At 59.8% G+C, this 25,268-nt stretch overlaps 3 protein-coding genes across 4 annotated transcripts in view; all 3 read right to left on the minus strand.

Annotated features, from left to right (window-relative positions):
* Window positions 1–366: 366 nt before the first annotated feature.
* Window positions 367–3,747, minus strand: LOC137666167 (intestinal-type alkaline phosphatase-like). The gene is made up of 11 exons (XM_068405881.1): window positions 3,636–3,747; window positions 2,937–3,053; window positions 2,705–2,820; window positions 2,278–2,452; window positions 1,977–2,149; window positions 1,746–1,880; window positions 1,583–1,655; window positions 1,365–1,497; window positions 1,052–1,245; window positions 803–913; window positions 367–716 (listed from the first exon to the last, which is right to left on the minus strand). Exons 1-11 carry the CDS (start codon window positions 3,703–3,705, stop codon window positions 454–456), a joined length of 1,560 nt encoding a protein of 519 aa, XP_068261982.1. The 5' UTR covers window positions 3,706–3,747; the 3' UTR covers window positions 367–453.
* A 669-nt stretch (window positions 3,748–4,416) lies between these two features.
* Window positions 4,417–7,838, minus strand: LOC137666345 (intestinal-type alkaline phosphatase-like). Its single transcript, XM_068406274.1, is given in 11 exon segments — window positions 4,417–4,703; window positions 4,916–5,032; window positions 5,175–5,368; window positions 5,483–5,615; window positions 5,732–5,801; window positions 5,880–6,014; window positions 6,124–6,296; window positions 6,401–6,630; window positions 6,632–6,764; window positions 6,955–7,071; window positions 7,692–7,838. Coding segments are annotated over 11 exon segments (1,662 nt in total). The 5' UTR covers window positions 7,765–7,838.
* Window positions 7,839–9,684: 1,846 nt separating this feature from the next.
* DIS3L2 (DIS3 like 3'-5' exoribonuclease 2) overlaps window positions 9,685–25,268 on the minus strand; it is a 198,602-nt gene continuing 183,018 nt past the window's right edge. For both annotated transcript variants that reach the window (XM_068406001.1, XM_068406002.1), the window contains 7 exons: window positions 20,681–20,864; window positions 19,393–19,479; window positions 14,526–14,673; window positions 14,119–14,249; window positions 13,791–13,895; window positions 12,990–13,091; window positions 9,685–10,220 (listed from right to left, as the gene is read on the minus strand). In XM_068406001.1, coding sequence (XP_068262102.1) covers window positions 10,122–10,220; window positions 12,990–13,091; window positions 13,791–13,895; window positions 14,119–14,249; window positions 14,526–14,673; window positions 19,393–19,479; window positions 20,681–20,864 — 856 coding nt within the window. In that variant the 3' untranslated portion in view covers window positions 9,685–10,121. The remainder of the gene's footprint in view (window positions 10,221–12,989; window positions 13,092–13,790; window positions 13,896–14,118; window positions 14,250–14,525; window positions 14,674–19,392; window positions 19,480–20,680; window positions 20,865–25,268) is intronic.

The following is a 25,268-nucleotide window of genomic DNA, read 5'->3' on the forward strand; positions in this document are numbered from 1 at the left end:
CCAGCGGGTGGGCACAGCCAGCGGGGCTTGGGGCTGGGTGACGCCAGCCTGCCCCAGGAGCGCAGGGACACGGACGCCCGCTGTATTTTCCGCTGCTGTTTCTGGTCAATAAAGCACTGGATATGCCGGGTGGGTGCACGGGGCCGTGGCTGGGGGTCACAAGGGGACGGGCAGCAGCAGGCAGCACCCCCAGCCCTGCCCACACGGCACGGGCACCCACACACCACTGACACGCCTGTCCCACCAGCATCACACCCCACATTTATTAAACACTGAGCACACGGTGTGGGTGGCATAGGGCCTCTCAGCGCCTGGGGTTCAGTGCCCCACAGCTGCCACATCTGGCCCAGGGATGCTTCAAAGAGCTGCCGGCCACCTATGGGTGCCACGGCCACGGGGAGGGGGGGTACGTGGGTCCAGCAGTGCCCGTGGGGGTGCCCTGGGGCCATGGGGTCAGTGGAAGAGGGGCAGGAGGAGGGTGGGCAGGAGCAGGGCCAGGGGGGTGGCATGGGCACCGGGGGCAGAGTCCCGCTGGTGGCAGGCAGTGTAGGGCTCGAGGCAGGCGGCGTAGGCCATGACATGGGCCACGTAGGTCTGCTCCTGCACCCCGTGGAAGAGGTGGGCCATGGGGCCCTTGGCCAGGATGGCCACGTCCTCACCGCCGTGGGTCTCCGAGCTGAGGGGCACGGCTGCCTGCTGCTTGTACTCGTACTGCACTGGGGAGGGGGAATAAAGGGGTGAGGGGGGCAGTGGTGGACCCCAGCCCTGTCCCATCACCTGGCCACGGTCCCTGTGCCCTCACTGGCTGTGTCATCGTCCACATCGGTCCGGTTGGGGCTCGGGTAGCCCGGCCCATTCCCATAGAGGATGGATGTGTAGTTCTTCTTGTCAGTGGCTTTGCTGGGGGCCAGACCTGGGGAGGGGGCAATGAAAGGGGGAATCATCCAAGAAAGCCCAGTATCACCCCTCTGGCCACAGCCAGGGTGCCCTGGAGCTGGCAGCGCCCAGCACGGGGCCGTGCCCTGCTCTCGGCAGGCGGGCAGAGCCCTACCGAAGATGGAGGAGCCGCGCAGGGTGTAGCCGCCGAAGGAGAAGACGTGCGAGTGGTCGGCGGTGATGACGGTGAGGGTCTGCGCCTCGTCTGTCAGGGCACCCGCCCGCTCGATGGCCCGGTCAAACTCCACCGCCTCTGTCAGTGCCTTGTGGGCTGCACCATTGTGGTGGCCATGGTCAATCCTGCCGCCTGCAGACGGGTGCCCACAGTGGGCTGGGGACCAACGGCAGCACCCCCAACTCTTACCCCTACCCCAGGATGTGGGACCCCCCCTCTCACCCACCCCAGGGGCACCAGCCCCAACTTATCTTCCACGAAGAGGTAGAAGCCGTTGGGGTTCCTGTTCAGGATGGTGATGGCCGCCTCCATCATCTCGGTGAGTGACGGGTCCAGGGTGGTGTTACGCACCAGGTTGTACTTCATGTCCCCAGGTTCGAAGAGACCTGGAAGGGGACGTGTTGGGGACAGCCTCAGTGCTTTCATGTGTCCCGGAGGCTGTTGGGTTCCGGCACACGGGACATTCCTTACCCATCAAATAATTCACGCTGGGGTTGGCGGCAGCAGCCAGCATCTCTGTCCTGTTCCAGACATAGCGGGCACCCTGCAGGCAAATCCCACCGGGGGTCAGTGGGTGCCCAGCCCCATGCCTGGGGGCGGTGGGCAGAGGATTGTCCCCCGCTGTGTCACCCACCGGCCGTGCCTCCAGCCACATGTCGATGAGGTTATTCCCATCCTCGCGCATCCCATTCTGTGAGGTGGAGGTGGGATACTCTGGGTCCGGTGTCCCCACGGGGGTCATGTATTTCCGACCACCCCCCAAGATCACCTGGAGAGGATGAGATGGCAGTGGCATTAGCAGGGGTGCTGGGGGGGGGGGGTGTGTCTGCCCTTGCTCCCCCTGCTGCCATGCATGGGTGCTCACGTTGATGTCAACGTTGTGGACCAGCTGCCAGGCGATGTCCTTGCAGCCCTGGAGGCGGGCGTCCTCGGGCATGCTGGCATCCGCGTACCAGTTGCGGTTCACCACGTGGGCGTAGGTCCCCGAGGGCGACGCGTGCTGCACCCGTGTCGTCGTCACGATGCCCACCGCCTTCCCTGCCGTCCACCCACCCATCAGGCCCCATGAAGGGTGACACGGGGTCCCCGGCCATTGAGCCCCCAGCTTGATGCCCCTTGTCCCTGCGGGGTCCCCCCCAGCCCCACTGACCCGTGCCCCCCGTTACCAGCTTTGCGGGCTCGCTCCAGCACCGAGACCACCTCGTTGCCCGCCGTGGTGTTGCACTGCGAGTGGCGGGCGGCCGCGCTCAGTCCCACCGTTTGGTAGTTGCCCTTCACCCCGCAGAGGTAGGCTGTGGCTGTCCCCGCGCTGTCAGGGACCTGCCGGTCCACGTTGTACGTCTGCCAAGGACATGTGCCAGGCTCAGGGGAGGGGGCTGTTGGCAGAGGCACCTGATGGGGTGCCCCCCCATGCCCCAGCACCCCTTGCCACACTCATTTGCTTGCCCAAGGACAAGTGTGGGATGGGCAGGGACCCCGTGTACCCCATATGTGCATCCCTGGGATGCTTCTGTGCCAGCAGCCCCAGGGGCATCACCCTGGCCCCATGCCCGGCATCGCCCTGGCCCCATGCCCATAGTGGCGGGGATTTACCTTGGAGAGAGCCACGTAAGGGAAAGCATCCAGGGCGAGGGGGGTCTCGGGGCCCAGCTTCCCCTGCTCCTGCCCCTTTAGGATGCGGGTGGCCGTGATGGAGGGGATCCCAAATCCTGGGTGAGGAGAGAGTGTCTTGGTCACCCCCCTGGACCAGATACCCTTCCTGCATCCTGCTCTGCAGGGCACTGGCCATGCCAGCCTGCCCGACAGGGGTGTCAGCAGGACTCACCATCCCCGAGGAAGAGGATGAGGTTTTTGGCTTGGCTTATTCTGGGCTGGATCTTCAAGGCGGCGTCAATGGCTGCAGCTGCCTGCTGGTTCCAGAAGGACGGCTTCTCCTCCTCCACTGGGACAGGGCAGCACCCATCAGTCCCAGCTCACCAGCACCCACATCCCTGGGGTACCCGCATCCCTGGGGCACCCGCATCCCTGGGGCACCTGCATCCCAAGGGTACCCACGTCCCAAGGGTACCCACTCCCTGGGCATCCCCATGCTGTGGCCTTCTCTGACCTGGACCTAGCAGGTCAGGGTGCTGTTTGGGTTGCAGAAAGGCTTTGAGGGCTTGCAACCACCACCCGGCTCCGGGGGTCCTGGGGCAGAGGAGGAGAGGGCAGCGAAAAGGGACATGACGGGGGCAACTATCTGGCAGGTGGCATGGGGCCACATCCATGGAGGGGGAGGTTACAGGCACCTCCCCTCGTCCCCCAGCCCAGAAGAAAGCAGGAACCTGAGCCCACAGGGGAAGACTGGCTCAAGGTCCCCAGAAAAGCAGGGGCAACTGCCATTAACCCCTGCAGAGCCAGGCAGCCCCTGCTCCCCTCCCTAAACCCTCCCTGTGGCCAGCAGGGCTGGTGCCCTGCCAGATGCCCCACTTCCCTGGGCACCTGCTGCAACCAGCCGGGCACCCATCCCCATCCTTGTCCCCACCTGGGATGACAGCAGCGCTGACTTCTGCCCAGAGGCCCAGGCAGAGGATGAGGGGTGCCAGGAACTGCATGGTGAGATCCGGTAGCCCGGTGCCGCTGGCAGTGTCTGCAACACTAGCAGATCTGGGGAGGGACTTTGGACCAAGATCAGTCCTCATGGGGGGTGTGGAGGGGTTCGGCACATCTCCGACAGCCTGCACAAAGGCCATGGGGCTGGGCTGCGGCACCTCCTTGGCACACCACCCTATTGCTGCTGGGGGATGGACAGACTTGGGGCACAGATGTGAGGCGATGGGCAGTGCCTGGCAGGCGCCCTTGCCCGTCCCGGCTGCGGTGCCAGGCAGCTCTGCTCTCTGCCCAGCACTTTCTTGAGCAATAAAGCCACTGATCTGGACTAGAAGTCTGCTCCTTGCTCAGCCCTTGCCAGGAAGGTACCAACCCTTGTGTACTGTACCCCAGCCTAGCAAAGCTGGGGGGGACATGGCCTCCCCTCACCCTCAGTTCATCACCTCCTTCACCCCAATGCCTCCGGTGCTGGTCCTGGGGGGGGGAACCAGGTGCCACAATCACCTAGGGAAACTGAGGCACGGGGCAGTGCCTTAGGAGCTACTGTCACTGCAAACCCTTGCACGGCAGACGGAGATGAACAGCCCATGTTTTATTGCATCCCTTGATCCTGGCCACAGTGGGGACCCGGCTGCCAAGATCCTTGGTGGGGTGGCTGGGGGCAGCTCGGAAGGAGCCAGGCAGGCTGAGCTGAAGCAGGGCTCGGACGGGGTCTCTCAGCCCCCCACCATGTGGGCAGCCACACAGAGGGCCAGGAGGGCGAGCAAGGGCTGTGGGGAGCACTGGGTGCCATGGGAAGCCCTGCGAGCTGCCCCGCACCCGGGCTCGGCGGCGTAGGGCTCGAGGCAGGCGGCATAGGCCATGGCATGGGCGATGTAGTGCTGCTCCTGCACCCCGTGGAAGAGGTGGGCCATGGGGCCCTGGGCCAGCACCACCACGTCCTCCCCGCTGTGGGTCTCCGTCTCCAGGGGCACAGCTGCCTGCTGCCTGTAGTCCTTGTCCTCTGCAGGGCGGGCAAGAGAAATGGGGCTGGGGGCAGCAGGCTCCCCTACCCATCACACGGACGGGGGGGGCAGCTCCCATCACCCCGGCATTGGGGCGATTCCTGACCAAGTGATTCTTGAGCCATGTGGTGGCACCGGGACCCCATGCAGCCCCAGTGGGACGCTGCCCCCAGCCACCCTGCGCCCCCACTCCATCCCAGCAGACTCCTACCTGCGGCAGGGAGGCTGGCGGCCGGGCGGCCCCCATCGCGGATGCTGTAGCCAGGACCATTGCCATAGAGGATGCTGGTGTAGGCTCGCTTGTCCTTGGCTTTCTTGGGGGCCAGCCCTGGCACAGGGAAAGACATTGTCACCCCCTGTCCCAGCTTGGTACCTCTCCCCAGCTCCCCACCTTGGCCTGCTCAGCCTCCGGTGGGAGCAAAAGGGGGAGGTGGGAACAGGGATGCTCGCCACCTCTCCCCAAGACCCACCGAAGATGGAGGTGCCACGCAGCGTGTTGCCTCCAAAGGTGAAGACGTGGGAGTGATCGGCTGTCACCACGGTCAAGGTGTCGGAGGGGGAGGTGAGCTGCCCTGCCCGTGCCACCGCCCGGTCCAGCATGACCGCCTCCATCAGCGCCTGTTTGGCCCGGCCACTGTGGTGGCCGTGATCAATCCTGCCGCCTGCATGGGGAACGCGGCCGTCACCCCCTCCCTGCTCCCCTGGGACACCCACCTTCTCCCAGGACCCGCATCCCACCCGAGCCCCAGCCACGCTGCCCGCCTCGGGCTACTCATCTTCCACGAAGAGGAAGAAGCCGTTGGGGTTCCTGCGCAGGATGCGAATGGCCTTTTCCGTCATCTCCACGATGGAGGGGTCCGTGGAAGCGTTGCGGTTCAGTTCGTACTTCATGTCCTTGGGTTCAAAGAGGCCTGGGGGAGTGGGGCAGGAGGGGTCCACACAAGGGCCACTTTGTGCCCCCACCAGCACCCCCAGAGCGGGAAGGAGGAGGAGGTGTTGCCAGTGGCGCAGTCAGTGATGCTCTTACCCATCAGGTGGCTCACGGAGTCATCCTCGACCGCGTCCAGGCCCTTCTTGTCCCAGACATAGCGGGCGCCCTGCCAGCGAAAACAGAGCCAGTGCCAATGGCACATGCCCTGCGCCTGGCGCCACGTCCCCTTGCCCTGGCTTGGTACCTGCTTGGCACTCAGCCATTCCGCAATCAAGTCCAGGCCGTCCTTCCTGGTGCCGTTCTGAGACAGGTCCTCTGGGTACTCTGGGTCCAGGGTCCGTTTGGGGGTCATGTACATGCGCCCACCGCCCAGGATCACCTGGTGGGGAGCATGGAGCTGCCACTGGCACTGCCACAGCCCTGCAGCTCAGCAGACCTTCCCAATGTCCCCAGTGTCCCCTCCCTCCCATGCCCGCTCCCCGCCTCACGTTGATGTCCGTGTTGTGCACCAGCTGGTAGGCGATGTCCTTGCAGCCGTCCCGCAATGCCTCCTTGGGCATGTTGGCATCGGCATACCAGCTCCGGCTGGCCGAGTGGGCATAGGCTGCCCCAGGGGACGCGTGCTGCACCCGCGTGGTCGTCACAATGCCCACCGACTTGCCTGCAGCGTGAGCAAGGGTTTACAGGGACCCCATCCAGCCCCGCGTGGCAGGGGATGGCTGTGCCACGCCAGGCGCTCTGACAGGGTTGCCAACTGCCCCGTACCTGCCAGCCTGGCCCGGTGGAGGACGGAGTCCACCTCATTGCCAAAGGTGGTGCGGCACTTGCCGTAGACGGCCGCCCCGCTCAGCCCCAGCGTCTTGGCGTTGGCCTTCACCCCGCAGAGGTAGGCTGTGCCCGTGCCGGCGCTGTCGGGCACCTGCCGGTCGATGCTGTAGGTCTGGAAGAAAGCGAGGGCCAGCAGGGTTTTGGGAAGGGGCAGAGTGGCCGTCCCCCGGTGCTGCCCTACTCACCTTGGCCAGGGCCACGTGGGGAAAGGTCTCCATGGCCAAGACGCTCTCCTCGCCTGAGCCGCCGGCCAGCTGCCCCTTGTAGATCCGAGCCGCGGACATGGTGGACAGCCCCATGCCTGCAGGTATGGCAGAGCTGCAGGGTGGCAAGGGGCCGGGACCAGGGACAGTCCTGCCCCCCCCAGGCACTGCCCAGGGCCGGCTGGGGAAGAGGGGACCTGCACCAGCCCCATCCTCTTGCCAGCCATGTCCTCCAGCTGCTGCTGAGCCTTGGAGCCGTGAGGCCTGGCTGGGACCCGGGGGACTCACCGTCACCCACGAAGAGGATGATGTTTTTGGCCCGCTGTGCTGCTGGCTGCAAGGCCAGGGCTGACTCCAGGCTCCTCCTGGCCCCTTCGTTCCAGTAGTCCGGGGTCTTCTCGGCGTCTGCAGGCAAGAGCAGAGCCAGGGGCATGTGGGGGCACTGGGCACCCTGAGGGTCCCCAGAGACACCCCCCCCCAGGACCAGAGTGGGCATCTCCACCCAAGGGGAATTTAGGTGCTCCAAGTCCCCTTCCTGGGGCCTTCCAAAGGGCCAGGAGCCCTTTGGGGATCAGCCTGGTCTTTGGCAACCTCAGCATTGCCCAGAGCCCGTTTGCAGAGGGGGAAACTGAGGCACAGTTTGGCAGGGAAGTTCCTCATGCCTCTCGGCAGAGGGCATGAGGTGCCCAAGCACCAGCCCCCCTGTGGCGAGTGTGCCATGTCCAGGCAATCATGGCTGGCTGTGGCTATGAAGTCGCTTGATCCAAAGCCACTGCTAGCCAGCGAGGGGACAGCGGGGCTGGAGGGGACGGGGACAGGGCCTGCTTTGCTGGGGGCTGAGACAAACCCATTCACAGGTTGGGGTCTCAAACCACCCTGAGGTGGCTGTGAGGGTTTGACTTTGCTGGTGTCCCATGGGTAGGTGACAGGGTCCCCAGAGGCCCCCAGGGAAGCGGCACCAGCCCCAGCACCCCCACCAAGGGCTCACACCCCCCTGTCCCCCACGTCCCCGCTTGAGCTGTCACCTGAGGCCGCAGTGGCTAGCCGGGCGAGGAGGCAGAGGAGAAGGCAGGTCCCGGGGGAGAGCGGCTGTCCCATGCTGCCCACCCAGGCTCCCTCCCCAAATGCCGCCTGTGTCCAGGGCAGGGGGGACAGCCCTTTATGGCCTTTCCCTGCCCCGCCGGAGGGATGAGACGATGGGCTGATAACATTCAGGGACTATCTCCCAGCCCTGCCCAGGGCCCTCCCAGTGCCCCCAGCCCTCCCTGGGGCCATCCCCCTCCTTGCCGTTGGCGAGGGAGGACCTCCAGCCCCTCCCTGGGGACCAGGGCACCTCAGGCCCCCCCAGCTCCCACAGTGGCGGCTGCCTGTGGGACCCTGGGGAGCGGCAGGGAGGGCGCAGGGCAAAGTGCTGTTTTTGCAGACAGGCTGAGCTGGGCCGGGCTGGATTGGCCTTGTTTCCCCCGAGACAAACCCAAGGAGGGGGACGCTGGGCTGAAGGGTATGCGGAGGACATCTTGCCTTTGGTGTCAGTGTCCTCAGGTCCCCTCTCCCAGGGGACAGGGTCACATGCTGCCTGTCAGGTGCTGGGACAGCCCGTGCCAGCACACCCACACAGTGAGGTACCTGCTTTGGGCAGGGAACAGCCCTGAATCACCGGCGAGGAGGAGAGCCAGGGAGGAACAGGCTGCTCCCACCCTCTCCCACGTCCAAAGCTGACGTCCACACGTGGTTGCACAAGGCCACCTGGAAGGATGCTGCCAGCAGCGCAACCCCTGGGGACTGCAGGTGACCTTGATGGCTTCCACAGCTTGCCAGTTCCCGGGGAGCATGTTGTACCCAGCCCTGACCCACCCCAAGGCCCGATCCCCCATCCTGAGCGGGGCAGCCCGGGTCTGTCCAGCTCTTGGCTCCTGTAAAGGGCAGATTCACAGAATCACAGAATGTTAGGGATTGGAAGGGACCTCGAAAGATCATCTAGTCCAATCCCCCTGCCGGGGCAGGACTGCCTAGACCATATCACACAGGAACGCGTCCAGGCGGGTTTTGAATGTCTCCAGAGAAGAAGACTCCACAACCTCTCTGGGCAGCCTGTTCCAGTGTTCGGTCACCCTCACCGTAAAGAAGTTTTTCCTCATATTTAAGTGGAACCTCCTGTGTTCCAGCTTGCACCCATTGCCCCTTGTCCTGTCAAGGGATGTCACTGAGAAGAGCCTGGCTCCATCCTCATGACACTTGCCCTTTACATATTTATAAACATTAATGAGGTCACCCCTCAGTCTCCTCTTCTCCAAGCTAAAGAGACCCAGCTCCCTCAGCCTCTCCTCATAAGGGAGATGTTCCACTCCCTTAATCATCTTCGTGGCTCTGCGCTGGACTCTCTCTAGCAGTTCCCTGTCCTTCTTGAACTGAGGGGCCCAGAACTGGGCCCAGATTGTCCATGCCATGGCCACATTTGCCACCATCCATGAGGCAGAGTGAAGCAGGGCCCCCTCCCTGCCTGGTACGATGGATCCACTCCTCTCCAGACATCAGTCCTTCCACCAGCCGCCGATTGTGCCTGCCCGTCCCCACAGAGGTGATGAAGCAGCAGCCTGTGCCCCTGGAGACAACCTGCACAGCGCAGGCGGGAGACATGGGGACAGAGAGTAGGCAGAGGTGGCTGGAGACTGCAGAGGGGCTGCGAGGGTCAGTCTGCGATTGCTCTCTCGAGTGGCAGGGAGAAGCGAGGACATGGTGCTGCAGGGTCCCCGAGCAAGGTGAGCCTGGAGGCCAGGGTGCGAGGGGCTGGAGCAGACACCCGGTGACAGATCAGACTGTGGGATTAGCCACCGGAGCACGGGTCCCCTGACCCCCCACGCCCTCCGGCCCAGCACGGCCCCGCGCTGTTTCACAACGCCCAGGAAGGGGCAGGCAGGGGAAGGCACGGGGCTGTCCGGGAGATGAGTTACCGCTGGGATTAGTGGTTGGGGGGACGCGGAGGAGACAAAATGAAACCTGCGCGAGCCCCCATGCGGCTGCTGACCCGGCTTTTATTACATGACACACAACCCTGCAGGAAACCCTCCTACATGGCCCCACGACCACATCCCACTGCATCCCACATGGGACTGTGGAGCCAGCCCCGCTCCGCTCCCGGGGACATGTGTCCCCGCTCAGCCCTCACCACGCGCACCAGAGGTGGCTGGGGATGGACACTGCTGCCTTAAAAAAAAAACAAAGAAAGCATCAAGCTAAAAATATCCAAGAGTAGAAATGTTCTGCCTGGGGCAGGCTCAAGTCCTGAGCCACGCTCCCAGCCAGGGTTAAAATCCAAACCAGAAATAAAATGGCATCGTTTTTAAAACTCAAACCCCCAAACTCCTCGTGGGTCCCCTCCGTCCCCGGCGGGTGCCGGTGCGTGGCCTGGGAGGTGGGCAAGTGTCGGCAGCGGGGAGCACACGGGGAGCACACGCTCACTTCTCCGAGCTCGGTCTCTTGAGCAGGGCACTGTACTTGAGCGGGGCGCCATCTGACGTCAGCACGACCTCCACCAGCGTGAAAATGGTGATCACCTTCAGCGAGGGAGAGAAACATGGAAAGAAGAAGGTTTTTCAGGTGGCTCTATGCTGCACTGGCACCCACTGGGAGATGGAGAATGGGGCAGGATGGCTTCAGAGAGCTCTGCTGGGGTTCAGGGTGCTCCTGGGGCTGGGGCTGGATGCAGCATCTTCAAGGGCAACACCACTGGGCTGCGAAGCCAGCCAGGGAACCCAGACTGACCTAAATGAGCTTCCCAAAACATCCTCACTTATTCCAGCCTGATCAGGCCCCAGTCTTGTTCTCTGCACAGTCCAGGAAGGAGCGTGGGTGATTGTGCCCTTGGCTTTGCGTCCCAGCCTCCCCTAAAACCTGCCTGTGTCTCCCTTCTCCTGCCGGAGAATGCACATCATCCCTTAATGGAGCAACTTGGCCAAGCGCCAACAGTAAGCTGCAGCGAGAAGGGTTTTCCACACGACGCTGAGCATTTTCTCAGCATCCCGCAAGGAGGGAACAACCCCCCCATGTCCCCACAGCAAGAGGAGACCCAGGAAGGGAGCATGATGGATGAGAGAGACACAAGGGAATAAAGACCCCAGAAAATCAATCCCTCCTGTTCAGGAATGTGCCGCTGCCTGCTGCCACCTCCTCTGTCCTCTGACGCCATCAATTGTGTGCATGAGAAGCGTAAAGCATCGATCAGGTCTATCCATGAGGCACGGTTAACGGGGACACCGGGAAGGGGCTGCCCCAGGGCTGTGGCCGGGCATTTGGGGGCTTCGCTCGCTGGAGCCCGTCCCCAAGCCCTGCGCTGCAGCAGGGCTCGTCAGGGCCATCTGCTCGGGGCTGGCCCGCAGGAGAAGGAGGCACGGAGCCACCGCCGTAACCTTGTCAAACCCTTCCCAGCTCATCCAGCTCCAGCCACTCCAGATTAATCATTCAGAGCAGGAAAATCTCATTGAGACTTAAACGTATTGAAGTGGCCAGCGAGGAGCAAACCGCAGGGAAATCCTGCAGATGGCTGCTCATATAGCTGCCGGCTATCTAGTACCAGCCCCCCGCCCACGGCAGCTGGCAGGAGCACGCAGGGCAGTGGCCATGGGGCAGCCCTCCCCATCTGGGGGAGTCCAATGGGGATTATCAGGGCTTTCCTTTGCAATCCTGCCCCATCCGTTTGCTGAACCGTCAGGGAACAGCACGATTTCACATCAAATCCCCCAAGTACTAGATCCACTTCACATTCAAGCCCTGAGTAATGCCCACTGAGGTCCTGGCCATCTCCTGGAGCTCGGGGAGAGATGGGGACACCACCTCCCCTCCACAGCAGGGCCGGCCAAACCAGACCCCTGCACAGAGTCCTGCAAACAGCCTTCCCCGACGTTCCCGCTGCCTGGCCAGGCTGAGCCAAACCGGGAATCAGAGGCCAAGCATCGGGGCCAGGCAGGGAGCAGGGGGTGCTCAGTGCCACAGGGTGTCCAGGTGACATCTCCCATGGTTCAGCATGGCTCCTGGGGGACCTGGCTCATCCCAGGGCTGGAGATTTATCAACTCAGGGATCTGCTGGCTCAGAGGACAGCTCAGAGCCTGCTCCCCGGGGAGGGCTCCAGTGTTTTCTTAGGAGGTGTGGAGAGTTCATGGAGGAGTTTCCTCTATTGCCAAGTGTTTGCTTAACCAAAATGGGCCCTGCTCGTGCTGGGGCATCATTTTTCATGCGGATCCCTGCTAGGGTGTAAGTGATACTCGCTCCTGTAGGAAAGGAGGAACTGAGGCCACTTCGGGTCATGTCCAGGGGGCTTCTCTGAGCCAAGCTGAGACAGGAAAACACAGCTTCAAAGGGAGGGGGGCCTGCAGAAACACCTGCAGCAGCCGGGGAGCTTGGCTGGCTCTGCAACATCTCCCCTGGGAAGGAAAGGACGTCCCAGGACATGCATCATACCAGATGGGAGGGTCAGCCCGGCCCTGTATTGGGAGTCCTTTCCATCCGGCCCTAGGTGGACAAGGATGGGTTGTGCTGGGCTTGGATGGAAACAGGGTTCAAGTGCAGAACCCCTGGAGCGGTGCAGGGAGAGGTTGGGATTCAGCCCTCCCGTTCCCGCGCAGGCAGCAGGCAGGGATCACAGGGGCAACGCAGCTGTGATTTTATAGCGACGCCAGACAAAAGTTGGCAAAGAAGCACCACTTAATCACGCCAGACAAATGCGATTGCTCCCTTTGATTGAGTTACCAAGTTAATAGATGACAGGGACACATGAGAGAGATTTCTAGACGCTGTTAAATCATTTGACACTGTATCTCAGAAAGTCTGACTTTAAAAATTCCTCCTAATTGGGTCTCAACCTTATCACAGGGATGGAAACCCAATGGAAGGGCCGTGACAGCGAGGGGTCAAGGAACACCAGGATGAGGGGAAGGGCCTAGCCAGGCGTTGCCTTTGGCCTGGCCTTACTTAACATCTTAATTGATAATCTGGAAGAAGGAAGTAAACAGCATGTTAATTCAATTCCTGGAGGAAACTGAATTGGGAGACAGGGCACACAGCAGGCAGGGCAGAGTCCGAAGGCCGTGGAGGGGTCAGATGCAGTGGCAGCGATGGGATGGAGCGGGGCTGGATGGCAGAGGAGGATGAGGCTGAGGTTGGGCTCGCTGGGGAGGGGACACAGAGGGACAGCAGGACCCGACAGCCTGGGAGGCAGTCCTGCTTCCCAGGCCTGTCCCTGCAGAGATTGTGGGATCCACCCGCTGCACACAGCCTCCACGCCAGCCCCATGGTGGTGTGAGCCCATCCCGCGCTGCGGGGGTCTTACCTGGGGCAGAGATTCCTGCTGCGACTTCTCTGGCTCCCACATGAGCGTCAGCTCCGGCTTCCTCCCCACCTTCTGGAAGTGGAAGCCCAGCAAGGGCAGCGCCTGCGGGCAGGGAGTGCGTTGGGAACAGCCCTGACAACATCCCTCCCTCGGCTCTCCCCCTCCACTTTGCCTGCGAAGGGGGACCACGCTGGTTTTGCCTGGCAGGCTGCTTCTGCAGCTCTTTAACAACCGGGAGGCAGCAGCCCCTGAGCCTGAGCCTAGCACGTAAATCAGTGGCTGCTACGATATACAAACAGCCCATATATCATGCTATATGTCCTGTTTAAAGACGTCATTGCCAGCCGTATAACCAGGTTATTACGAGAAGATGCTGTCGCTAACTGCAGGTGCTGGCCTACAGCAGTGCTGTCACAGCCCCAGATATACTGTCTGATCAAAGGAAATGAAAACCAGCCCCTCTCCCTTTCTTTGCTTCAGCTCCATGTTCTCTGTGCCCCTGCATCTGTCTTTATTCCCTTTTACATAGACCAAATCAACCCCAGCATGCAGCTGGCCCTCAGAGACTGGGCTGCTCCAGACCACCCCAGCACCTCGTGCCTGCCCAGGGCCGAGGGATGGTGGGGAAGCCCCATGAAGGCTCCCTCCCCTCCAGCTAGCCCTGCTCGGGCGCAGCTCTGCCGGCTGCAGGGCTGGCACAGAAGGGCACCAGGACAGCCGCTGCCTCCGATGACGCCAGGCTGCTGCAGCCCTCTCCGGTGAGGCAGCGTTGGCACTGTCTCACACTGGTGAGGTACTTACATTGCAGTAGATGCGCTTCTGGACTCCAAACTTCAGCACCAGGACATCAAAGGCCTCGTTGAGGACACCCATCACCATGGCCTCTGACTCCAGAGGACCACACTCCTGCCAAGAGACAGGGCTGTCACTACACCAGCATCCCCCATCCAGCTGTCCCCAAGGGGAGCCAGTGTCTCCAGCAGTGGTGCTCACTCAGTGTGTACCCTCACTGTCTGCCTTCCCCAAGGCCAGCTGGGCAGCCACGCAGCCCTCTGCCTGGTGGCATCTAGGCTGAGCCTTCACAGGGAAATCCAGAGGTACCTCAGGGGAAGATAGTCTTGGCTCTTACCCTAATGAAGATGGCGAAGAAGAGGTCAGCACTGAGCTCCTGCACCCTCTTGGAAGCCATCTTCCGGTCGTTGCAGTGGTCTGCCTGTCTCTGGATGGCCTCTTTCTCCATCTTGATGGGGGGGCTGGCACCTGGGAAGCGAACAAGTGACAGTGACAAGCCCATGCTCCCTCCTGCTCTGGAGCCATCCCATGGCAGCCTGGACCCAGATGCCCAGCTTGCCCCCGTGTCCCTGCTAGTTGAGGGTACCCATGTGCCAGGGAGCTGCCCCGTGGGATGCAGACTCCAAGCACCCAGCACCCAAGACTGGCAAGGCAGGAACCCAGAGTCCTGCCTATGCCAGGCACAGCCACCCCTACCCCTCACAGCACCCAGAGCTGCTCCGCAAGCGGCCGGGTGGCACCCACCAAGCGAGGCAGAGAGGAGACGGTGCACGATGACGTCTGCGTAGCGGCGGATGGGCGAGGTGAAGTGCGTGTAGAAGGGCACGTTCAGGGCGTAGTGGCGAAAGAGGGTCTCATCCTTCAGGACGCCGGTGCAGAAGTAGAGAGCCATCTGAAAAGGGTGAGAAGCGAGGAAAGAGGGTGAGGAAGGATAGCGGCAGGACCCTGCACGAGGCTGGAGGGATCCGTGTCCGTGGGACAGAGCTCCAGCAGCCGATGGTCCTTCACCTGCTGCTCCCATTGGGTTATGCAGGGACAAGGTGGGTGCTGCAGGAACGGGGCACAGAGCAAAGGGGGCAAAGCCACTGCGGGGAGCTGCTGGCTGCCAGTTGACCAAGGCTTGCCCCAAGGATTGCACCAACTTTCACGTCACACGTGGGTTTAAGCAGGTTCCTGCTTCTGCTCAGGCCTTGGGGCTCATTCGCCACCGCCCCGTCTTCCAGGGGAGAGCCCAGCCTGTCCCGTGCCCACCACAGATGCCCTGGGTGCGGCTGCAGGCTCCAAGCATCACCCTGCTTGGAGAGCACCAGCGGCTGGGATGAGCGGCTCTCCCGTTCACTGAGGAGGAGGAGACAGCCCTGCTGTGAGCCCCGCTGTGATCCCCGCTGCTCCATCCCACCACGACAGCTGGGAAGCCGAGCGGCTAAACCAGCACCGGGGCCTGCCCAGCAGCCTCTTCAGCAGGAACCTCTCCCGGCTGCGCCGCCCCTGTTATCCCACATGTTCCACCTTTTATTTTTACATCTGTGAAACACCAGCCCTCGGGGCTGGGAAAACAACGGGGGCTGAGCCCAGGCAGGGAGGGGAGGCTGTGCGGGTCAGGGGGGTTGCGGCGGGGTCACGGCACAGTGGCGATTGAATGAACCCGTTTAAAAATAAGAGCAAGCGATTTAAAAAAAACAGGAGTAGCCAGCTCTGATTACAGAGCCATCCTGAGATCCACCGTTTGGGCAGCTGTATCCTCCGCTCACCAGCCCTGCAGCACAGCCAGCTCCTGCTGAGCAGCAACACAGTGATCCGGGCAAGTAAACAGAGCAGGTTAAAAAAAGCAGCATCAGTCCCGGCCTTATTATGCGACCCAAGAGCTGGGATAGGAGCTGTGGTGGCTGCCAATTTCCACAACCCAGAATTAAATTGTTTCTGATGGACTCCACAAAGCACGGTCTCCACTCAATTAGCTCAGCTCCCACCGAACAAGGCTCTGCGCAGTCGGGCAGGGAGACACGCCGAGCGCTGGAGGCTGCTGCGGGAGAAGATGAGTGCCCTTGTGCAGACAGACAGCATGAACTTACAGGGGGGTTACAGCACCTCTGCCAGGCTCCCCGGCAGAAGGGAGGAAGGTCCCTTCCGTGCAAGGCGGGCAGAGAGCAGAGCATATCCACTCGATGGCAAGGGTCAAAATCCTTGCTATGAGAAAGCCGCTGGCAAGGGCTCAGCCCTTCCCTACGCCCACAGCGCAGGGCAACCCCCACCTTGTTTTAAGTTAGAAAAGATGCTGAAGGTCCTGCGCTGCTTGCTGTTGCCTGGGGCACTTCTTCCTGATGGATGTGCTGGCCAAACCCAGCTGCTGCTGGGTCCAGCACCATTTTTGACACCCTGTTGGCAGCTCATGACCCTCCTGAGGTTGGCATCAGCTTGGGTATCATAGCAAAACTGCTCCTCTGGGCTGCGGTAAGGTTACACGCTGCAGGGAGCCCAGTCCGACACGTATCCGATACCCATCCTCACCATCACAGCAGTGCTACCCAGTGACACCAGCCTGGCATAAAGCAGATGTTTTCTCATTAACAGATTTGACTCACAAGTGGTCTCAAATCCCCAGGGTTTGCCACAACCCCCGGAGAACCACGAGGAGCCTGGAAATAAATCAGCCTCAGCTAACCAGGGGCGGCTTTGCTCTCATGGACAGATTGAATCCTCGAGTGACTGAGCCCCTGAAAAATGGTGTGTCGCTGCTCCTTCATCTGTTACAAGGCTCCTGGCATGGCAATCCAGGCGGCTTCCCCAGACACACGTGTTACCAGTTGCTTCCCATCTCCCTCCTCCTCCAAGAGCTGATGTCGTGACCACCACCATGCAGTGAAGATGGAAGATGCAGGCTTGGCGCGACCACGGGTTAAACTTGTGGGCAGCTTGTTTTGGTCAACTGAACTGCAGCCTTGACCCTGAAACACCAGCTTTAGCCCTGGGAGCTGAGACGTGCACTGGGATATGGGTGACTCCTCAGTGCCCTAACCCAATGCTCTCGCCACAGCATCCGTCAGAGCAATGGCCCAGCCCTCGCCACTGGCACAGGCCCCTGCATAGCTGTGCTCCGCAGCTGCCAACGCTCAGGTCTGTCCTCTCCCCCATGAGGGACTGCGACATAGAATCACAGAATCGTTTTGGTTGGAAAGGACCTTTAAGACCATCAAGTCCAACCGTTAACCCAGCACTGCCAAGTCCACCACTAAACCATGTCCCTAAGCACCACATCTACTCGTCTTTTAAGTACCTCCAGGGATGGGGACTCCACCACTTCCCTGGGCAACCTGTTCATCGGGGGACATGGGCAGGATGGGGCCAATTCTTCCATCTGCTCTAATACTGGTGGCAGACAGCAAAAAATCCTCCTCCCAGGGAAAGCTCCTTCCACTCAGTCGCTGCCTGCCCTTTCCGCGCTGACGTGGCTTTGCGCTACCCGTCCTCTGCATTTCGCAGCAGGAACAACAGTAGGAATCTGAACTGGTTGGGATTTTGGGGAGCTGTGAGTCCACCCCGCAGTGAGTGTGGTCGGGGACCAGAGACCGCAGAGAACAACACTGATGTCTCTCGTCTCCACAGCATCATGGCCCTTCCTTACACACTGGTCACACTGGATCCATCACTGCGAGCACATCCTGGGTCAGATTGGAAGGCGGCCCTAAAGATGGGAAACTCCATTTACAAACTAAACAACAGTTCAGCAAATGGCCAAACTGCATAAGCTCATCCCAAGATCAAGAGCAATGTCTGCTTCTTCTGGCTCATGCACCACTTCCAATAACGAGAGCACCCCACCACGCACGGCAGCACCATCCTGCCAGGGAACGCCAGCAGACAGCAATGCCAGCAGATGGGAACGCCGCTCACCATCCAGGCACAGGCTGCCCCGCACGGCCGACAGGCTCAGCTGTAAACTGGGTTTTGCCTATGATACGAGTGTGCCAGACTGCAGCTTTGCCAGGCGTGAGTGGACTGCACAGCACACCTGAACATGCAGGCGCCTTGGTCTTCTGACAATGAAATGAGTCTAGTTCCTGCCAAAATCATGTCTCATGGAATATCTCCGTTAAAAGCTCCTCCTTCTTCTTCCCCAAACTCTGTCTGGTATCTCCTCCGCAGAAGACTTCATCCCCAAAACATGGATACCTCTTTTGCGTATGGATCTAACATGTATTCACAGGGCTAAATCTTAACGAGAGCAACTGGGAGGTATCTCAAAGTACACCCACCACCTCTCAGACCACAGCCTCAGGAGACCACAGAGCCAACATTTCAGCAAGTCAGTGGGTCCCAAAAAGCTCATCTCCTCCTCGGTGCCAAGGCAGAACCAAGTTGCCTTCTCGTTGCTCATCCCTCCTGGCCCACAGACAGGTCTGCTCCAAGTGGTACTGCTGGCAAAGCCCAAGCTTACACCACAGTCAGCAGGACCAGAGAGGGACCCGAGGGAATGCCTGTCACCCGTGTGTCCACCTGTTAGCACCTTCCACCAGAAAAGGAAGATGTGACAGAAGGGACCAGGACAAATCAAAGCAGGACACAGGATCTGGGACAACACAGCCAGCTCCAGAGGACACTCCCTGCACTTCACGAAGCAGCACTCCTGAGCTGAACACATGCACGAGGGGGTGATTTACTGAACGGCTTCAGGCCCCAATCCCACTTACAAGCAAGCATTAAGTCACTAAAGTACAGCAGGACTTCAGGCAACGGCTAATGAGTAAATGGAGCAAATAAACTAATTAGAAGAGTGGTAGTCAAATGAGTGATGTTGGGAAGATGATTCATTCCTGCAGTGATAAACAGGCTGTAGCAGAGAGACCATTTCAGGAACGTGCCCCTTCTACCCGTGGGGTAGGACTGCCCTCAGAAGAGGCTGTGCTATGCCCAGCTGCGAATGTAGAAAGGCAGATGCTTCATGAAAATGTTTTTGATGGTGATAAGCACCCAAATAAGTGTCCTGAGCTGCAGATGCACTAAACACAACAATCAGTGTGAGCAGCACAAGCTTCCATTGCAGAGACCTTCACAGAAAGGTCTCTTGGTCTAGAGGGAGACCAAAGGGTTTCCAGAGCTTCCCTGCTTCTAAGAGCATGTGTCTGGGTACCATATCGTGCTTTAAGGCCAGTCCCACACCCCTACATCATCCTCACTCTTGATTCCTTCTTTGGACCAGCTGGGATACCATGATGTGAAGAAATGGGACAAACACGAACCATGTAGGCCACCACAAGGTCTTCACAGAGCAGGCTGGGTCCTTGCGAGTCTGCTAACATCCTTCAAGCAACTTCACTGGTGAAACATCCCAACCAGTAATAACAGAGACACTATGGGGGGTGAGGAAAGGCTCAGCCTGACCCTGCCATCCAGTAAAGCTCTGTTGCCCAGGGGATACCCCCACTGCCAGCTGCAGGGGGCTGGAGGCACTGCGGGAAGCTGCTGGCAGCCCCACAGCACCATGGTCGGTGTCCATTCACTCTCCCTCTACGTAATAACCAGCTCCAGTAACGCAGATGGGGCGAGGGCTGAAGATGGAGCCACCGCAGACAGCTACAGCCAGACGTGTCTGACAGCACAGTGCTGTTCTCACCTGCATGGGCCTGGAGAACATGTTGGTCAGCACTTCTTTCCTGGCTTCAGAGTATTTGTCAGCACCAAATGTTTCATTTAAGCTTTTCTGGAGGAGAAAAGAGAGAGAGCATTCAGTGTTGGCAAGCTATGGTGGTAGGAGGACCCAGGCAGATCTTACTGGGGCAAACAGCAGCTCGTCAGGGCCAAATTGCTCTGTTCCCTGCAAATCTCTTCGTAAACCAAAAAGCGCATGTGAAATTGGGTTTTGCTCTGGTCCCAGCAGCCCCGACAAGACTGCACACACAGTCCTTCTGAGTATTGACCCACCTCCCAGGGTCAACAGCAGGGAGCACCCGGGGCATGGGGACTGCTGGTTCTGACCCCAGACGTGCAGCGTGTGAGAGCACCTGTAGCTCCTCTCCTGACCTGTGCCTGGCTCCTGTCCAGCTACTGACAGCTTCAGCGCATGGACTAATGGGACTCTGGGGAGCTGTGGATACGGGAGGTCACTGCCCAGGGCTAGCAGTGAGAAAGGGCTGGAGGGTTCAGAGTGCAGAAGAGGAGCTGAGTGCACAGCCTCGCGTCTGCTGACATAGGCCCAGCGCAGCCAGCAAGCGGGGAAAGCAGCCCCAGCTGACGGAGGGGTGTGCGGGAGGCCAGCGGGGATGGGATTAACAGAGGATTATCCACAGTCCAGTTGCAGCGAGTAAAGAAAATCCTGGAACCTGCGCTGTGCTGTTCTGCTGGAGTTCAGCCTCGGGACACGCTCAGTGGAGGATCGGTCGGATACCTCCCGCGCTGGCTGCATCTGACCTTTCCCAGCACTGCTCTCCAGTCCTTCCCAGTCCCCGCTCCCCACCCTGCCCTCCCCAAGACCTTCAGCAGCCCAGACAGAAACACCTCCTTGCAGAGCTACTTTTCCCGCGGTACAGAGCAAATGCTCTGCCCAGGACCTGCCGAGAAGGCAGAGAAAGGAAATGTGGGTGTCCCAGTGAGCGCCTCTGCTCTGAAACATCCTCCTCAGGGCAGAGAGGGCAGCACTGGGGTCACCTGCAAGGTCCTCCTCACCCTGCTCTAAGCTCTGTGCACGACATGGCTGACGGGGACAGGCTGGGCCACCCTTGCCCAGCACTGGTGGGGTCAAGAACAAGTAAGGGAGGCATTTCATTTTGACATGGGATAGTTGTCAGCCCTGCTTGGGCAGAGGGGGACAGGGAATAAACCACACGCTGCCGCAAATACGCCATCACATAGCCGCCCACCCTTCGCCCCCATGGCCCTGCTCCCTGCCAGGCCAGGGCACTCACATGCAGGGTCCCCGCACTGCTGAAGTCAATGTTGAGGCCAACTTGGTTGCAAAACTCCATGAGGTCTTTCAGCAGCTTGGTTTGGGGTGGGGGGTGGCGGCGAAGCAGGGCCTGCTCAGGGAAGGAGCGGTAGATCTGATGGGCCACGGCCATGTTCGCAAGCAGCATGAACTCTTCCACCAGCCTGCAGCACGAGAAAAACCACCCCGGGCCCCAGTTAGAGAGGGGAGTTCCTTCGGAAGCCGAGCCAGCCCACAGTGATGGGAACTAATATGACACGAGGGTACAAGGGAGCAGCTTGTAGTTGCTGTTACAAGCACAGATTAGATGTGAGACTGCAGCAAATCCCCCCCAAATTCTCACTTTCTAGCTGCGGTTTCCCCAGGGACTCAGAGCGAGCCGTCCTGCTGGCGCAGACAAGCAGAAGTCAGTGATAAATTGACAGCTTAAATTAGGATAAAATAATCTCCCTTTAGGTCATTTTATCTCCTGAAATGCTCGACAAGCAAAACAAACGCTGTGCAAGAGATGATAGCACGGAAAACAAACACACGTCGCTGTCTTCCCAGGCCAGAGAAAACAGCGTCTCGCTCGCTCCCCCATCCTGAGCTCGACATGTGTGGTCAAGCCCAGCCACCGAGCCCGGCCTTTGCGCTGGGCTTTCACCCAGAGTGAGATGTAGTGCGGCCCCCGAGCAGGGCAAGCCACCAGCGCAGCTCACCGCCGGGCTGCCTCCGGCGTCCAGGTGACACAAGGACTCGGGGGCTCCTCCATGTGACCTGCAGACTGCTGGGGGTACCCCAGGCTGGGGTGAGCCCCCGCCCAAGATGTACACGCATTGAATGGAAATCTCCGGGGCTACACAGTGCAAAGAAAAGCAATCCCAGCACTAGAGATCATCTTCGGAGCATTTACGGGTTGTGCTACAAGCTGTAGGGCTGTGCCACAGGAGGCTTGTTTAACTGGGCTTAGATAAGCAGAGAGATGTGCTTAACTGGGCTTCCTGCTCTTTGCTGCATGTACTCCCAGGGCTCCTAACTGGTGCTAATTGCCAAAAAAAGATAATAGATTTACAGAAGTAACCTCATCCTCTGAGCAATGCCTGAACGAGCTGTCACTGCTTACGCCGGCTCAGCCCCGTCGTTCCTGCAGGCAAAGCAGCGATTTTGCAGGGCCAGCTGGGGACCGGGGCTGGAGCTGGGGGTCCTGCAGCTCCCAGCCCTGGCCATCGCTGTGGGGACTGGCCAGGTGAGACCTGCAGCATGCTGTGCTCACGGGGTACCTGCTACAGCAGCGATATGTTCCCAGCCTGGGAGAACTTGCCAAGAACTTGAAAGAAAAAGGAAATAAAGACAAGCCCAGAGGAGGAATAAACACCTGACGGTGACAATCAGTGGTGGAAATGTTCGTGTTTAATGAGAAGGAGCTCCCCTAGTAAGAGCCTCGTGGCTCTCCCAGAGCGTGGTGTGCCAGAGGCCAACACTTCGGACCCGCAAGGAGGGCAGGAGGGACACCCTCTCGCGTGGGCGTGCGGGAAGGGCTGGGAGCAGCACAGCCTAAGCGGGAATGGGCCACCCATCGTGTCCCTGCAACACCTGCCCACGGGCAGACGCTACCAGAAGGCCAAGGGCTGGGTCAGGGGGTGGGCAACGCGCCCGCAGCCCGGCGTGAGAGCAGGGTCCGTACACACTCGTGACAGGCGACTTCCAAGAGGGCTGAGCCCAGGTCCTGCTGCTCCTGTGTAGCGGAGCCAGCAGATGGCAACAGCGGCCCCTCTGTGGCCACCGGCACCGGGGGCTGCGGGACAGCCCGGCCCAAGGGTGCTGGGCACCCCGGCTGTGCGGCACCCAGGGTGGGACGCCGGGCAGGCAGCGGCACCCAGGGGGGCACGGCACGGCCATGCCCGTCTCCTGGGTGTGGGTGGACACACCAGCTCCCGCCCAGCTGCCACGCTTGCGGACAGCCCGTGGGGAATGGTGGCCTGAGGACAGCGCGAGGCTGTGCCAGCCCACGCTCATACCAGGGAAGCCCTTTCTGCCCAGGCAACTCCAGCAAGGCACAGCAAACGGCGCGGCTGCGGAAGGCAGCCCCTCTCCTTCCTGCGGGCTTTGAGGCAAAGAACAAGGGAGACGTTTCCAGCGCCAGCCCCAGCTACGCATGTGGGCAAAGGCTGGCCTCTATGGAGTGAGGTACAAACCCATTTTTAAAGACAAATCAATAAACACCCGAGAACAGCATCTCTTCTGTCACAGGCGCAACGTGCTTATGTCATGTCCTAGAGACGGCCACTGTAAGCGAGTGCTCAAGCAGCCCCTGCCGCTCTTGCTCCTGTTGAGCACCACAGTGTGAAGCCTTTACCTCTGACCTCCAGCGACACTTTGGGCTGAATGCAATTTCCACCTGACTATTAAGTTCTGTATTTTGTTTTACCATGTTGGGGTTTGGGGCTTTTAAATTTTCCCGGAGATATCCTTGTTCTGATGTTGCAGGTAGCACTAATTTGAAGCTAATACCTGAGCGCCCTCCCGTCAGGGATGCTTTTACACCCAAAGGAAAACTAACAGCACATACTTCCCACTTTGCTCTGCAAAACCCCATCTTCTCCCCGTTCAACACATCCACACCTGGAGCAGCCCCCAGACAGCATCCAAGATAGCCCACATCAAGAGGAGGCACCAGCACATGGCTGGACTGACTGCATGTGCTGGAAAATCTTATCAGGAAACACCCAGGAGCTTTGCACCCATGACAGGGTGCGCAGGATGTGACCACAGATATTCATTGTTGAAAAGCTACTTGCCTTGCTTGCTCATCCAAAGGCAGGGTCAGGTTTTGGTAGACACAGCTGCGGTTTGGGCTTCCAAGGAGCAGGTAACATGGATGAGGTTGGACACTGCCCTGTATCTGGGGGGTGAGAGAAGCCCCAGGGCCTGACGGGTCAGTTCGTGTCAGCTCTGGTTAACGAACCACGGTGGCCCAGGAAGGCTCACTGCCCTGTGGGCTGATGCCAAAACACCCTGCAGGGACGGAGGATCCTTGCCAGCTCTGGATCACCCAGGGGTCACAGAGCTGCTCCCCACACACACCCCATTGCAGCAGCCCTGCAAGCATGAAAGGGATGAATGCTGTGGGGCTGCTCCATGCTAACTCCTAGACAGGTTTGTTTTAAACATCAAGATTTAGTCCCCAGGGAGAGGAAAGCAGCTTCCAGAACGGACAGGTCAAAGCTGGGCTAATCCGGAGCATGTGAGAGCCTGCCGGGGTCAGAGGGAACGGGCTGGGGACAGCGAAGGAGCACCTGTGCCCAGCATTAAGCCAGGTCACCTCTTCTGCAGAGGAACAGGGTCTGTGGCTCAGGACACAAGAAGGGAGCCAAGATCTGCAACGAACAGCTTAACGTAGTGGTCTCACTGCACCTGAAGGGAAAACCATATTCCCAAGAGGGGCTCATGCTGAGACTGCATGGGACATTGGAGACTCAGGAGGACGAGCCAGGGCTGGGACAGCCCATGAAGCCACCATGGCTTTGGGTGCTGCGGAGCAGCATGGCCCAGCGAAACTGCTGCCTTCCTGCCCTCCCCACGTGGCCTTTTATTGGCACTTCTAGCTGGTGTCCTCAGCTAAAAGTGCCACTATGCCATGGCCTGGAAAAAAGCAACGGATGCTAAGGCAGGTGGGAGTGGCCAAAGGCCAGACCAGTGCCTGGCACTGGTGTTACTGGGAGCAGCGCTGAAGCCCTGCTACCTTGTCAGCAGGTCAAATGACAAGAGGGGTTTTTTTTTTTTCTTTTTTCTTAAGACAGCCTAGCTCAGAGCTTGGCTCGGTGTGGCTGGCAGACGGGAGTGCAAAGAAAAATATTTCATGGCTGAAAAAATGGAGACAGAAAGACTGGTCCATGTGAACGGGCGCTGAATGAATCCCATGTAAAATGCATTCTAATGCCATCGCTGCAGTTTCCCCTGGATTAGCTGAGCTGTCCTTGGCTCCCGGCTCCATAAAATCCCATAAACAATCCGATCCGAACTTTTGCCCTTTCCGTGCTGATGCGAGGTTTCCTCCGCTGCCCCATGGAGAGGGCTGGGGGTTAGCAGGTGGCTGTCTCTCCCATAGGTACCTGCGGATCCTGGCTGTCCGGCTCGCCAGAGCTGCAGGAGGGAGTGTTTCCAAGCCTGTTCAATGCATCATTTAACATGTGCATGTGTGAGAGGGAGGAGAGGGAGGGGCGGGACGACTTGCGAGCTCTGTAACATGCGTAAGATTCTTCTGCCAGCTCTTCCAATACCCAGATTTTGCTTATGAGTTATGGGCTTGGTGCAGGAGTTAATGGGTGAAACTCTACAGCCTGCCTTATGCAAGAGGTCAGCTGGAGTGTATGGTTTTCCAACGCACTTGCCTCTGAGTTTCAAACGTGATCGAGGCATGCTGGCTCCTAAATCCCACCGACTGCTGGGGAGATCTCAGGCTCCTGAGATGCTCCTAAACACAGGACTTGGTGCTTTTCAAAGTCTCTTAAATGATGGTCATGGCTCCTGTAGGCAAATAGACACCTATGAAACTATCCAGCTGAAGAGGACTGATAACACCTCAA

This window comes from Nyctibius grandis, chromosome 8 (genome assembly GCF_013368605.1).
Source record: "Nyctibius grandis isolate bNycGra1 chromosome 8, bNycGra1.pri, whole genome shotgun sequence".
NCBI lineage: Eukaryota > Metazoa > Chordata > Aves > Nyctibiiformes > Nyctibiidae > Nyctibius > Nyctibius grandis.